The sequence below is a fragment of the Peromyscus leucopus genome, chromosome 5 (assembly GCF_004664715.2).
Source record: "Peromyscus leucopus breed LL Stock chromosome 5, UCI_PerLeu_2.1, whole genome shotgun sequence".
In the NCBI taxonomy this organism is placed as follows: Eukaryota; Metazoa; Chordata; class Mammalia; order Rodentia; family Cricetidae; genus Peromyscus; species Peromyscus leucopus.
In genome coordinates this window covers 4,316,742-4,332,434 of record NC_051067.1, presented here as the reverse complement: position 1 = coordinate 4,332,434, position 15,693 = coordinate 4,316,742, and the positions used below count along the sequence as shown (strand labels likewise).

Below are 15,693 nucleotides of genomic sequence, written 5' to 3'. Positions count from 1 at the left end.
AGGCACCAAAGCTACACAGAGAAACCCTATCTTGAAAAAACAAAAAACAAACAAACAACAAGAACAAAAATACTGTGGTTTTTGCTTCAGCATGATTTCTAGACATAAGAACTAAAAACCATGACCATCAAAGGATCCCTGAGAGGGAATCTCAGGTGACTGTCACTTTCCAGAGGAGACAACTGAGGCAGAGGTGGGTCCATGACTAGGAGGAGGCCAAGACTAGAGTCCCAGTCTTCTCGTGGCTGCTCTTAGTGTTATAAAATACACAGAAAGCAAATGCAAGTGAGCATGACAGGTGAGTGAGGAAGAGAGACTTACTGAACTGGCAGACATGTTCATAGTAACTGGACTCTGGCATCGCTGTGATGGTCACCAGGGGACAGCTGTTTCCAGACAAGGTTTCACACAGCACGTCTCTTCTAAAATAAATTTGCTGAGGATTGTGTGCTGATTCCAATTTTTGAAGATGCATCTTGACAAAAATTTAAAAGCAAAGTCTATAATCATTTCAAAACTCCCTACTGATAGATAGATAGACAGATATATAATTAATGCATCTAGAGATCCACAGAACCAGAAGTAAACCTGACTCCTAAGACTCTTCTTGAAAACCCTCCAGGCCAAATAAACACAAACATTAACCTGTGTGGGACAGGAGAAAGGTGCTGTCTGCTAGATACACAGCAGAGCAGCAGGGTTTCCTAAGTGCAATCAATATTCTAAATGATTTCACATAAGCTCAGCTCAGGCTTTGCTGCCATTCTGAGCTGTGAAAAAGCTTTTGGTTTGCAAAGCATTTAGAATGTTGGAATTATAACTGAAGTCACATAATAGCAAGCTAAAAGTACATAACACAAATTATGAACAATTACTTCTGATTTCAAGATTAGTTGCATATGTAATAATGAATATGTATGTATATACATATACAATATGCACACATACTCAGTCCAGAAAGGTTTCTAACGCCAGCCCTCCGCTGAGACACAGAGGTGACCAGCCCACCAACACCCTTGCCATTATAACAGTACTCTGCTGTGAGGGTAAATCTACCACAGCTGGCTCTCTGCTCACTTGATTTTGCTTGTTGAGTTTTGTTGTACTATGTAAACATTCAGCAATCTCACAGCTTATATCCATATTCTAAGGAACTAGAGCCTCAGATTACAGAAGGAACCTAGTTCTTATGCCAAAAAATTAATTTTCCCACAGAAAAATTCAAAATGTGGCCATACTTTCTCACTGTTACATTTTTCTACAAGATTTAGTGCTTTTAGTTAAGCAAACTAAAATCCCATTTAGTCAAACAAAAAGTTTGAAGAATCATCAATTTCTATAAATGATAAGTGAAATGCGTAATTTTCCTTCCAACTTCTTTTTTAAACTATTTTTCATTTGTGGAAGCATGGGAGTGGGCGTGTGTGCACTCACGTGGACACCGTGAAAGCAAACACGGCCACGTGCTGTCAAGCGGCCACTGCTCCTCTATCTTGACTTTCCATTTTCTTTTCTGAGGCAGGGTCTTGAGCCACACACCCAGGATCCAGCAGCTTTTGCCCCGTGCTGGAGTTCGGGAGCTCACTGGACCACGTCTGTCTGTCCTGTGTGGGTGCTACAGATCCACACCTGGGCCTCCTGTCGATGCAGCGAGCACTTCTCCCTGAGCCACCCCCGGGCTCTCACAGCTACTTCATCACCACATCTCCACCCCTAACATTTGTTCATCCCTGAACCTTCCAGTTCTATTCATTTATTTAACCAGAAGCAACTTATCTCCAATTATCTAATACTTACTCATAATACAAAGTGATATTCATAAGTTTACAATCAGTATCTCTCACCTGCAGAGTTGAATATGTATATGGATAGTGATAGGCAAAATAGCAAACATCATCTTTATGTGGAAAGTTCACAGTGAATGTGATTGTATAGTAGGACTTTCCCTTCTGTCCACCTGCAGCAACTGAACTTCTTGAGAAGTGATTTCTGCAATTAAAAAGCATAAAGCACTTTATTTCCCATGCATAGATGTTCTGATACTCCTTGGTTAATTTTATTAAGTAGAATTTCAAAGAGAAAGAAAAAAAACCCAGTGGATAGCCAGTTTAACTGAAATGCTGTATTCATTAGACACTGTCATGTTTTCTATTTTCTATTGCCATGATAAGACACCATGACCAAGGCAACCTACAGAAGTGAGAGTTTATTTGGGGGTTCCAGTTTCAGGTTAGAGTCCATCTCGCTATGGCTATCATAGCAGGAACATAGTATCAGGCAGGCAGGCATGGTGCTAAAGCAGATGCTCAGAGTTAACGCCTGGATATGGTGATATTTTATTTGTACTGAAATGTAATTTTAATTTTATGTTAATAAAGTTGCCCTGGGGTCAGAGCTATTAGAGCCATAGCAAGAGCATGGTGGTTAGAAGAGCTAGGTAGATTTCTGTGTGTTCAGGGATACAGCCAGTATTGGAGACATACGCCTTTAAGACCTGGAGGGCGGTACTTACAGGCAGTGATGAGGCAGTCATGTGGTTGGTTTACAACCAATGAGAAGGTAGAACAGAAAGACTATTTAAACACAGACAAACAGGAAGTAGCTCTCTCTCTCGGGGAAGTTAGGAGCACTGCAGGAGGCAAGATTTTATCTCTGAGCTCTGACCTCTTGGCTTTCTCTTTTACATTGGCTCTGTGTTTCTTATTTTAATAAGACGATTGGTTACATCTACATCTGGCGCCCAACGTGACAAGAATCCATTAAAAACTGCTTGGGGCCGACTCCCTAGCCGGAGCAGCCGGCTCCCTAGCCCCGGCCCAGGTCTGCTTGGCCTCAGGCCGGACTGTGAGCTGCTTGTTTAAAGCCAGTGGTACAAACAACTCAGGCCTGCCCTGCTAAACAGGGCCCCTGCTTGTAAATTCAAGCCTTGACTCGGCTCAAGAGGGAACAAGTGGCTGGCTTTAAGCTTTAGCCAGCTACCCCTTCACTTTCACTTTCGCTTTCACTTTCGCTTTTGCTGTCTCTCTCTCTCTCTCTCTCTCTCTCTCTCTCTCTCTCTCTCTCTCTCTCTCTCTCTCTGGATTCACGCCTAGGACACTAGGTGGCTCTTTTGAAATTCGCTGGGATTTCTACTGTTCTACGCAGATTTGGTAAGTCATAAAGGAAACTATTTAAAAGACAATTTTTTTCCACATTTAAAAAAAAATGGGTTTCCTGTGTACATTGGAAGAATGGGTTTTGTTTGAAATTTTAGGCAGTCTGACAATGGAACAACTATATGAAAAGATTAGTATTATGGGAATTATGCAGTTTATCACCATGCTTATTCTCATTTTACTATTTAAAAAGATAGTCGATTTAAGTGCCAGGATAACAGCTTTAGAAAAACCTGTTAATTTTAACAGTGAAGTTGGTTCAAGTTTGGATCATAAGGTTACAGAAAGAAAGCCTGTTTTCACACAGTCACCCTTAATCTATCCTGTAACCGTACAGCAGATGCCTGATCAAATGGCTACACAAAATATCTGGGCTCCAATTGAACTGATGGATTTTAAAAGGTTTAAGGAGGCAATAGTATCTTATGGCATGCATTCCCCATATGTAAAGCAAATGTTAAACTCTTGGTCAACATATAATAGGATTATACCACAGGACTGGCGGGACCTTGCACAAGCTGTTCTGGAACCTAGCCAGAGACTTCAATTTCTAACGTGGTTTAAGGAGGAAGCTAGAAACGTAGAAAACCAATGGAGGGATAAAGGAATACAAGTTTGTCAGGATCAGCTTATTGGAGAAGGCCAATATGCTTCAATACAAACACAATGTTTATATGATGTTCAAACCCTAATTTTATGTCGAATGGCAGCCTTGAATGCATGGGACAGAGTTGAGGAACCAGGAAAAAAACCTGAGTCATTCACAAAGGTTATGCAAGGCCCAAAAGAATCTTTCACAGATTTTTTAGAAAGACTGGCTTCAGCAGTAAACAGAATGGTCTCAGGATCAGAAGCTAGTAAGGCAATAATTGAAGCTTTGGCATTTGAGAATGCGAATGCAGCATGCAAAAGAATAATCAGGCCGTTAAGGGCAAGATCTGCACCTTTGGAAGATTGGATTAGAGAAACAATTAATATTGAGGTTGATGAGCATGATGATACGTGGGTAGGAGAAGTAATTTCAAAAGGTTTGAGGAGTGTTAGATGTTTTGGGTGTGGAAAGCAAGGACATTTTAAAAGGGACTGTAAACAGGTCATTCCTAGAAGCAATGTTTCTTCAAGGAACAATGGCAACAGAATGCCCCTTCCTTCTGGAGTATGCAGAAGGTGTGGTAAGGGAAAACACTGGACCAACGAATGTAGATCAACAAAGGACAGACAGGGTAATCCTTTGCCTCAGTTTTCGGGAAACTCCCGGAGGGGCCTCATGCAGGCCCCCATAGCAAAACCAGTTCAAACCTTTCCTGCAGCTGTAGAGGAAATCCCTGCTCTGAGCGATTAAATAACCAAATGACTATTGGAATAAATCATGCTGGTCAGGATGATGAAACAGAGAGAATAGAAAATTCAGGAGAAAACATAAAGAAAATTTTTTGGCAAACTTCTATTAATGAACAGAGACCAAAATTAATGATAAAAATAAATGGTGTTTTGTTGTCTGGTCTGGTAGACACAGGTGCGGACATTACCATAATTGCACCAGAATTTTGGCATCCAGCTTGGCCTCTTCAGGAGGTAAACGTTCAACTGTTAGGAATTGGGACATTATCTCAGGTGAAACAGAGTGCAAGATGGCTGGAATGTATAGGTCCAGAAGGACAGAGAGGAAAATTAAAACCATATGTGGCTAACATAGCTATGAACCTGTGGGGTCGAGACTTGTTGCAACAATGGAATACTCAGATTAAAATCCCTCCAATCTCAGAAACAAATCATAAACTAGCACATGTTTCTGAGAGAAATATTAGAAGGCATTATTTTGAGTGGTCACCAGCCATCCATATTATACAAGAACGAGGCACAACAACTGATAATCTTCCAAAAATACCAACAGCTCTACCTTTAAAATGGTTAACAGACAAGCCTGTATGGGTTCAGCAATGGCCTTTAACAACAGAGTAACTCCAGGCTTTAGAAGAGCTGGTAGAAGAACAGTTAAATACTCAGCATATTGAACAGTCAACCAGCCCTTGGAATTCTCCTGTATTTGTTATTAAAAAGAAATCTGGTAAATGGAGAATAGTAACAGACATTAGAGCAATTAACAAAGTAATTCAGCCGATGGGCTCTCTACAATCTGGAATTCCTTTGCCTACTCTGTTACCAAAAGGATGGCCTCTCATAGTTATTGATTTAAAAGACTGTTTCTTTTAAATACCCTTACAAGAAAAAGACAAAGATTTGCTTTCACAGTGCCTACTTATAATAATTCTCAACCGGTTAAAAGATTTCAATGGAGGGTCCTCCCACAGGGAATGTTAAATAGCCCAACTCTGTGCCAATATTTTGTACAACAGCCATTGGAAGTGATACGTAAAAAATTTCCTAAATCTATAATTTATCATTATATGGATGATATTTTATTAGCTGACTCAAATGCAGATCCTTTAGAAAGAATGTTTGAAGAAGTAAAGAAAATTTTGCCTTGCTGGGGATTACAAATTGCTCCTGAAAAGATACAAAGAGGAGATTCTATTAATTATTTAGGATATAAAATAGAGCTACAAAAAATTAGACCCCAAAAGGTGCAAATTCGGAGAGATAGACTACAGACTCTTAATGACTTTCAAAGATTATTTGGAGATATTTCTCATCTACGAACTATTGTTGGGGTAAAAAATGATGAACTGACTAATTTGTTCAAAACCTTAGAAGGTGACAAGGACTTAAATAGTCCAAGAGAATTATCACCTGAAGCTGAGAAAGAATTGGCCTTGGTAGAAAAGAAAGTACATGAAGGGCACGTGGATCGTATTGATCCAAAGCTGGATTGCATTTTGGTTATTTTACCTTCTAGGCATTCCCCTACTGGAATATTAATGCAGAGGGAAGATATTATATTGGAATGGATATTTTTACCAAATAAACCAAATAAAAAATTAAAAACTTACGGGGAAAAAATCTCTGACTTGATTTGGAAAGGAAAATTGAGACTTTGTCAATTAGCAGGAATAGAACCAGCAGAAATTGTCGCACCTTTAACTAAGGAGGACATTGAAAAATTATGGACAGAAAGTGAACCTTGGCAAAGAGCTTGCAGTAATTTTTTGGGAGAAATTAACAGCAAATATCCCAAAAGCAACAGAATTGATTTTATAAAGAAAGCTGAATGGATCTTGCCTCGAATTGTACGGCAAAAACCCATATCTGGAGTTCGTACATTTTATACAGATGCCAACAAACAAGGAAAGGCAGGTTACAAATCAGAAAATTTAAGTAAAGTGGTTCAAAGTCCTTATAATTCAGTGCAAAAATCAGAATTGTATGCTATTCTGTTGGTATTAATGGATTTTTCAGAACCTCTCAACATAGTAACTGACTCTCAGTATGCTGAAAGAGTGGTATTACATATTGAGACTGCAGAATTTATCCCTGATGCTTCAGAATTAACTTCACTATTTATTCAATTACAAGATACAATCAGGAAAAGGAGTCATCCTTTATATATAACTCACATCCGATCTCATACTGGTCTGCCAGGCCCTTTAGCACAAGGCAATGATGAGATTGATAAATTATTGATAGGAAATGTGCTGGAGGCCTCAGAATTTCATAAAAAACATCATGTCAATAGTAAAGGTTTAAAAAAGGATTTTTCCATAACCTGGCAACAAGCCAAAGAAATAGTAAAGAAATGTCCTACTTGTTCCTTCTATAATCAAACGCCATTACCAGCAGGATGTAACCCAAAGGGTACTCAGAGGAATGAAATCTGGCAGATGGACGTGTTTCACTTTGCAGAATTTGGAAAATTGAAATATGTACACCACACCATTGATACTTATTCAGGATTTCAATGGGCAACTGCTTTGAGTTCTGAAAAAGCTGATTCGGTAATCACTCATTTGCTAGAAGTTATGGCCATCATGGGTATACCTGCACAAATCAAAACTGACAATGCTCCATCATATGTCTCTGTTAAAATGAAACAGTTTTTTGCTTATTACAATATAAAGCATATTACAGGCATACCACATAATCCTACAGGTCAAGCAGTTATAGAAAGATCAAACAGAACTCTAAAGGATATGCTAAATAAACAGAAAGGAGTAACAAAAACCCCCAGAAATAGACTGCATAATGCTCTATTAACTTTGAATTTTCTGAATGCCAATGAGAAAGGAACAACAGCTGCAGAGAGACATTGGATAATAGAAAAAACTACAGAATTAAATCAGCCTATATACTTTAAGGATGTGCTGACCTCAGAATGGAAACCAGGGTATGTATTACATTGGGGACGAGGTTTTGCTTTTGTTTCTACAGGAGAAGATAAGCTGTGGGTACCATCAAAATTGATAAAGGTTCGATTTGAACAAGAGAAACCTCTTAGAGGAGGTGATAGTTCATCAACCAGCATGAACATCTAATTTAAACTAACTTGTACCTGTAACACATGTCTTTTCATTTAATCAGATAATAACTTGCCAAAAAGGAACATCCCCAAAATTAGTCTTGGGGAAAGGTTTTTGTTTTTGTCTTTTAGGAAGATGAAGGTTAAGGAATCTGAAGAACACAAGACAAATGAGACAACTGAAGAAAAGGGACCAATCATCAATCCCAGGAAACAGAGTGAAACGGCGTATGGGTATATATTATCTAAAAAATTTTATGTCTTCTTAAATGTTTGTTTCTGCTTTTCTCTAAAGATTTAACACTATTGGTCTTCTAATAGTCCCAGTTTAATTAAAATTTAAAGCTGACTTTGGAGTTGGAGAATGGCTCTCTCCTTCTTTAAACTCAAGCATGTTGTTAAAAGGAAAATGCAAACTCCCTGTATCATGCCAGAAAGAGCCATTTTCTGCTATGGGACAGGACAAAAGCCAAATTAATTAAGGGACTATTCTATTACTAATCTCAACTCTTTGATTCTATTCTGATTCTTTAAACTTTTCTTAAAGTATAAATTTTATATCAAAGTTTACAAGATTAATATATACATATACATTTTAAACTTTGTTAAGATATGAATGGTCATATAGATTACTAATTCTAGAAAAAAAGCTTCAATTAGCTGCATATATATGTCTTTGTGTTCGAGTCTCTTATCAGTTTTCTGCAGGAAATCATGGCCAGGCCTAACATCAACTGAAATCTCCAGGAAGAAGATGGGGCCCCACAACAACAAACACAACAACAAACACAACAACAACAATTCCATGTGGACAATAATAATATCACTAAGCTGACAAACATCACCTACAGATCAGCTTTGAACTACAAGGTGCTCAGAGCAATTTTGAGATGACTAGCTGAGATGATCCAGTCTCAAAGACTACTTGAATAAGGACTTGAGATAAACCCTGAACTTTGGCTTTATACACAGACTGGATAATAATGAAGGATATAGTTACCTTTCCTAGAATTTGACAATTAACCTAAAATTTTTCTTTCAGAATAAAGATAACTTCGCCCATACCCAGCAGGAAACAATTTTAAGAATACGACGCCCACATTGCCAAAGAAGTGGTGTGGGGCAGGTGGTTTTTTGGTTCTTTTAACGGGTTTTGGGTCTGGGATAATTTTCATTATTTAGGGGGGTTTGGTTACAAGTTGTTGTCAAGGGTTAGGAAAAAGGCTAAGCAAAGGAGATTAGATTTAAGGTTCTTTTTTTAAAAAAAAAAAAAGAAAGAAAAGAAAAGAAAAAGACAATTACTAGTTTTAAATACTTTACATTATTACCAACTATTAGGATATAAAGAAATGAAAGTTAGTAGTTAGACATTACAATAGAAATTGTAGTCATATTAGATATGTTTTAAAAATTGAGCAGATGTATTTTAGACAGGTCATCTTCAAACCCTTCAGAGATCTACAGAATATGGCATTTAAAATGTTTTAATAACTTAGAAATTTTTCTTTTTTGAGACATGTCGGCTCCTGGCAGTACCAATCTACTTCAGAGAAAATATGGGCATTGAAGAAACTGCATATGGTGTTAACTTTAATTGTGGCAAAAGTTAGCCACTGGGCAACAAAGTATCCTCAAATCAACAGGACAAAATGGACAGACAGAACATGAAACAAAGGACTACCGATTCCTGCCAAAACAAGTGTGGTTATGGCTTTATCAGAAGGCATCTTCTGAGGCCAGGACAATATGGCACCATCCCTGAAGTGGCCTTCACAATCTGGAAAAGGTACAGTGTCCTTTTCTTCGAAGACAGCTGAACAGGCAGTGGGCCGATGGCTTCTGTTGTGCATTGGAACAGCAACTGAAAGCTCACGCCTCTCAATAGTAGACTGGCATTTAATAGAGGGATGTGGAGAAGAAGAGGATGCTGAGATGAAGCCATATATACACAGCCGAGAAGAATGGACAGCTGAATTCAAAAATCGTCAACAATTTCCAGAATTTAAAATCCTGAATCATGACATGACACTAGTGGAATTCAGGTGTTTCTGGTACATGGACTGCTCTCACCCAATGTGAGGTTGAACTGTTGACCTTGTGTACAACCTACTCCACAAATGAGTCTGTCAGATACAATAAGCCTATAGGCTGAAGATGATGCCCCAACACTGTGGAGAAACCTCAGGTGACTGTCCAGGCAGCTGGCTGTTTCTGTCAACTCACAAAATTTTTGGAAGTTGCTTTTGTGCACTTCTTGTTTTTATTTTTGTTAGCTAATATTATTTCCTTCTTGGGTCTCTGAGGGAGTTGAAGATTAGTTAGTTATAGTTGAAGATTAATTAGGATAGAAAGTGAATTAGATACATTTTGGACTTACTAAAATAGGATAGATAAGGGAATTATTTTCTCTGATTTGTCAAATACAAACGGACTAGACATCGTTTAGGTATTTGTTACTTGTATATATTGTATATAGTTATTGTACTTTTGTATATAGTTTTTCTTTTGTTAGTTATAACCTTTTGCCTTTTTTCTTTTTATTAAAATAGAAAAGGGGAAATATGGTGATATTTTATTTGTACTGAAATGTAATTTTAATTTTATGTTAATAAAGTTGCCCTGGGGTCAGAGCTATTAGAGCCATAGCAAGAGCATGGTGGTTAGAAGAGCTAGGTAGATTTCTGTGTGTTCAGGGATACAGCCAGTATTGGAGACATACGCCTTTAAGACCTGGAGGGCGGTACTTACAGGCAGTGATGAGGCAGTCATGTGGTTGGGTTTACAACCAATGAGAAGGTAGAACAGAAAGACTATTTAAACACAGACAAACAGGAAGTAGCTCTCTCTCTCGGGGAAGTTAGGAGCACTGCAGGAGGTAAGATTTTATCTCTGAGCTCTGACCTCTTGGCTTTCTCTTTTACATTGGCTCTGTGTTTCTTATTTTAATAAGACGATTGGTTACATCTACACCTGGATCCACAAGCACGAGTCAGGGAAAGAGTATATTGGGGATAGTGTGGGCTTTTGAAACCTCAAAGCCTGCTCCCAGTGATACACCTCCTCCAACAAGGCCACACCTCCTAACCCTTCCCTAATAGTTCCACCAACTAAGGACCAAGTGTTCAAACATATGAGCCTTCGGGGGCCATGCCCCCCCCCAAACCATCACAGACACAGTGAGAAGGCCATGCAGTCTATGCCATCATCTAGCAGTACTGCTGCTCTCTTCTCTAGACTGAACATAGCACATAAAGCTCATTCCCTCCACGCCAGTGATTCCCTGCTTATTCTTTAGATTCCATGCTGTTACTAGATTTTGACACTGCTCCTCAATGGCAGCCCCTCCATCAGCTAACAGGCTCAGGACCATGGTCATGGCACACAGCAGCAGCACTTCACCACAATTAGTGTTAAAATCACAAAAGGGGAATAGCCAAAAAGGATGCTGCTTCTGACACTTCCTAATGTGGGACGAGGGAGAGCTGCACCACCACAGCTGCAGTGCTCTTGCCAAAAATAAACCTAAACTTGATTAAGCTTTTATATCTAATTGACAATGTGCAAGAGATCAGTCAGATACATTTGTTAATAGCAAAGATGCAATCAGCAAGACAAACATAAAACTCTTATATGAGAAGCAAACCAGTTTAACAGAGCACTCAGAGAGAAAGGGAAGCCTATTGATAAGAAAAAAAAAACATTTAAGAAACACATTAATACAGACTGAATGTGATGTGTGATGAGCAAGGGGGATCAGCAGCAGCCATCAGACACTTTTAACATAGAATACCTTGAAGGTTATTTTTTTTCCAATGACTGCTCTTTTATGCCAGTAGTCCCAGAAATAAATCACTTTCCAGTCTTTTATACTTAAAAAATGCAATGTGTCATCTTTCATCAAATCTAAAAAAAAGTACCAAGCAACTTTATATGACACCTGGGACAAACTGAACACTGACTAGATTACATTAAAGACTTTTCTTAATTTTTCTGATGTATGATAATGGCAAGGTGGTCTTTGTGTTTTAGTGGTAAGTATTTCTGGACAAAATATGGTATCTGACAATTGCTTTAAAAATTCAGCATGGGGCCCCGCAAGATGGCTCAGTTGGTAAAGGTCCCTGCTGTCAAGGCTGATGACACAAAGTCAATGCCCAGAACCACATCTTAGAAGGGAAGAACCAAATCCCAACATCTGTCCTTTGGCCTCCACACTCAAGCAGTGGCAGGTACACCCACCTTCCAACACCCACCCCACAGTGTAAATAAATAAACAATAAGGAACTTTTATAAGTCAACATGGAAGTAGAGGTTCTAAAATGCACAAACAGAACTGCTTTTTTTGTTTGTTTGTTTACCACATGACAGTAACTGTTCAAAGTGAGCAGTAGACACATGGGGCATCACCCTGTTCATGGCTTTTACAAGTTTTAAAGTCTTTATAGTATTGCTGACATTGGCATTTAAAGACACTCTCTCAACTTAATTCCTAAAGTTCTAAAACTCTTGAAAAAACAGGGCTCACAGGTCATTTATTCCCACACTTAACATATTCACACTAGTCTTCATTAACTCCATCTCTGTGTCTTGAGTGGACAGACAATGGCAAGTGCTAAGAGCTAAGGAACACACAAAACAGGTCCAAGAAGGAGCCTGACAGCTGCTTCTTCCCTGAGGTGACAGCTAAATGGAGAGGCGTTTATGCCATCATACAGTAGTTCCATGAAAGTTACAGGCTATGAACAATCATACATACTTGTTGACAGAAGACAACTTGGTTCTATTTATAGCTAACACAACAGTCTCCAGTCCTTATTGAATGCATGCTTCTGGAAACCAACCCCAACAACGCATACAAAATAAAAAGTAGTTAACCAATGAATGCTAAACTGCACTGAATTCCAGTCTGACCTGGAAGCAACCAGAGAAAAAGCAAAAATTAAACAAAACAAAAAACTCCTGTTATCACTCCTTATACAGAACAGAAAAAGCCAATCCTGTTATGGTCACACACTTTGCATGTAAAAGGAACTGAAATATAGAGAAGCGTGTGTGGTGATTATGTGTTCCCCAAAATATTGTACACCCCAATAAAGTTATCTGGAAGATCAGAGAAGCAGAACAAGCCACAGCTAACCTCACCTGGCCAATTTTTCAGCCGATCCTGTTTCCTTAAATTGGAAGCCTCTGAGTCCTCATCCAAACTGCTGCTAAAAGCCTAAAAGCTTAACCAGGCTCTAGTTCCTGGTCCTCACACCTTATATAACTTTCTGCCTCCTGACATCATCACTTCCTGGTATTAAAGGCATGTGTCACCATGCCTGGCTGTTTCCAGTGTGACATTCAACTCACAGATATCCAGACAGATCTCTGCCTTTGGAATGTTGGGATTAAAGGTGTGTGTACCACCACTTTCTGGCCTCTATATCTAGTGGCTGTTCTGTTCTCTGACCCCAGATAAGTTTATTAGGGTACACAATATATTGGGGAACACAATATCACCAAGAGCATGGATGTTTTAATATTTAATAGCCTGAGCAAGTCTTCCAAAACCTTGCCCACCACTACCCAGGTCAGTCCTCTTTCACTCCAACAGTCTAACAGACAGGGAGGTCCAGGAGCACCTTTCTACTGAGTTGTTACTAAAAGCACTACAAGCTCTGTGAAGTGCAGATCAAAGTACGCATTTCCTTTGTTTCTGCTCTTCCTTTATTTGCTACTTACTTTGCTAACAAATGGGGATGGATAGAACCTTACTGAGATGAAGCCTGTTTCTTTCCCAAAAAGTAACAGCATTTAAGACCTAGGTTTTTCCAAAGACATGGAAGAAACTGTTAAATCTCTGTAAATTCTAGATGTCATCATCTTCTGACAAAGCTAAAAAGGATGAGACATCAGTGCTAGTTAAGGACAACATTAAAAGTCAAAATCCACTCTATGGAAAACTCAAGATTAACAGGACAGAAACCAGCATCCAACAGAGATAAAAACCAAGGTCAAAATTATGAACACAAAACCTTGTGTGACTGATGGGAAATGATCATTAAAAACTAGAATGTCTAATGTTTATTGTAGACACAGAGGATTTCAAATCTGAGCACTTCCTCTTCTGTTTAACATTTATGTTCTAATAGAAGACCACAGGAAAACTGGAATCTCATGTGGATCTCCAACTAAACAGGCTGAGCTATCAGGCCGCTCGTAGTCAAGGGTATCCTCTAAGAGTACAAAGATGGTATTCTATCAGTAAAAAAAAAAACAGGAAGGGGCAGAATCCATGCTGTGGAAGTGCAAGTCTGTGCCCCAGTTTGAGAGGCTAGACAGAATTATAAGTCAGATATTTACATGGTTTAGTTTAATCTGAAAGTATGTGTGCATTAGTAAAATATTTGTGAAAAGACAGCAACAAACTGTAATCATGGGTCCTTCTACCAAGGAAAGGTGTGACTTACTAAACAGCCTTTCCAATTGTAAAATAGTAAATCACACCTTCTAGTTTTCCAAACTCAGGAACACACATACACAACCAAAGTGGTCTCAGGTGTCCTGCACAAGCACATCAAAATCAAGAGGTCATGAGGAAACTGGACTTTGTGATGAATGATGTGAAGAACTGCTGACAACTATAGGGACACAGGAGTCATGTGTTTTTAATGTGTTTTATAGGAAATAAAATAAGCATTATAAAAATATAGTGGAGGGTACCTGGAACATTTTACAAACAGAATTAGAGTAAAATTGGAAGCAAAGACTTTAAGAATTCTAGATAGTTTAGAAGCGAAGCTGCAGTCACAAATAGGACATCTATATCATACACACCACCTACCCTCCCACACAGGTTCAGGGACCACTGCAGAAGAGAAAGAAGAAAAGATTCTAAAGTCTAGAGGTCAGGGAGGACCAGTTGGACTTCCAGATAGAAGAGAACTGCTGTGCTCATGAACTCACAGCAGCTGAGGTTGCCTGCACATGACCAAGCCACTCAACATGGTTAACAAGCCTCCACGCCAGCCAGGGGAGCAGTGAATCGCTGACAGCTTCTAGAGGAGAGAGAGTTGGTTCTCTTTAGAGGTGGCCCCTGGCAGGTCAACCATGCTCCAATGGATGGCCACATACACAGGTATATGGACATCACACATTGGACTCCATGAGTTATTTTAAAAAGTGGAGGAAGAGGAAAACAAAGAAGAGGAAAAGGAGGAAGAGACGAAGTGTTAGAGAGACAAGAGTGGAGTTGAGAGGAGTTGGAGGAAGGAGTGGGGTTGACCAGGATAAAATACATTGTATGAAATCCCCAAAGAGTTCATATTAGGGTTTCTATTGCTGTGATCAAACACCATGACCAAAGCAGCTTGGGGAGGAAAGGGTTCATATGGCTCACACTTCCACAGCACTCTTCATCATCAAAGGGAATCAGGAAGGAACTCAAACAGGACAGAAACCTGGAGGCAAGAGCTGATGCAGAGGCCATGGAGGATGCTGCTTACTGGCTTGTTCATCATGCTTTGCTCAGCCTGCTTTCTTAGAGAACCCAAGACCACCAGCCCAGGATGGCACCACCCGCAATGGGCTGGGCCCTCCCACATCATCACTAATTAAGAAAATGTACAACAGGCTTGCCTATAGCCCAGTCTTGTGGAGGCATTTTTTCAACTGAGGCTCCCTCTTTCCAATGACTCTAGCTTGAATCTAGTTGATATAAAACTAGCCACCACACATACTAAGTCTGTTTTCATTGTTACACTGAAACAGAATGGAATATGCCCTTTTATGAACTTCTCTAAGAATACTTACTTGTAGTAACAAATGTCAGTACCCATACGAATCCACCATGGTCTGGCATTTAGAGCTTCCTGAACTGAATACATAAGTGGCTGCATACCTTTGAAAGAAAAGGAAAGAAAATATTAAGAATTATTGATGTAAAAATGAATCTTGCATTTCTAAAAAGCACTAAAAATTTAGGAAAGCTGAGGTACACTGCATTTAATTATTTTAGGATGTATTAAAGAAATCTGAGAGATTTCTTAAATTATACTTTAAGCAATAATAACCCCCTTTTAAATTTTAAATAAAATGGAATAACTTTAGAGTGAATGACTACCAATTTTTCCTGTTAAATTG

The 15,693-nt window shown here is 39.0% G+C and overlaps 1 protein-coding gene across 13 annotated transcripts in view; it reads right to left on the bottom strand.

Annotated features, from left to right (window-relative positions):
* The window catches only part of Agtpbp1 (ATP/GTP binding protein 1), a 171,188-nt gene that overhangs the window by 64,261 nt on the left and 91,234 nt on the right, over positions 1 to 15,693 (bottom strand). For all 13 annotated transcript variants that reach the window (XR_005091537.1, XR_005091536.1, XR_003733793.2 and 10 more), the window contains 3 exons: positions 15,364 to 15,451; positions 1,845 to 1,989; positions 322 to 475 (listed from right to left, as the gene is read on the bottom strand). Coding sequence is in view for 9 of the 13 variants with exons in the window: in XM_037205673.1 (XP_037061568.1) it covers positions 322 to 475; positions 1,845 to 1,989; positions 15,364 to 15,451 (387 nt within the window). In the remaining 4 variants the exon portion in view is untranslated. The remainder of the gene's footprint in view (positions 1 to 321; positions 476 to 1,844; positions 1,990 to 15,363; positions 15,452 to 15,693) is intronic.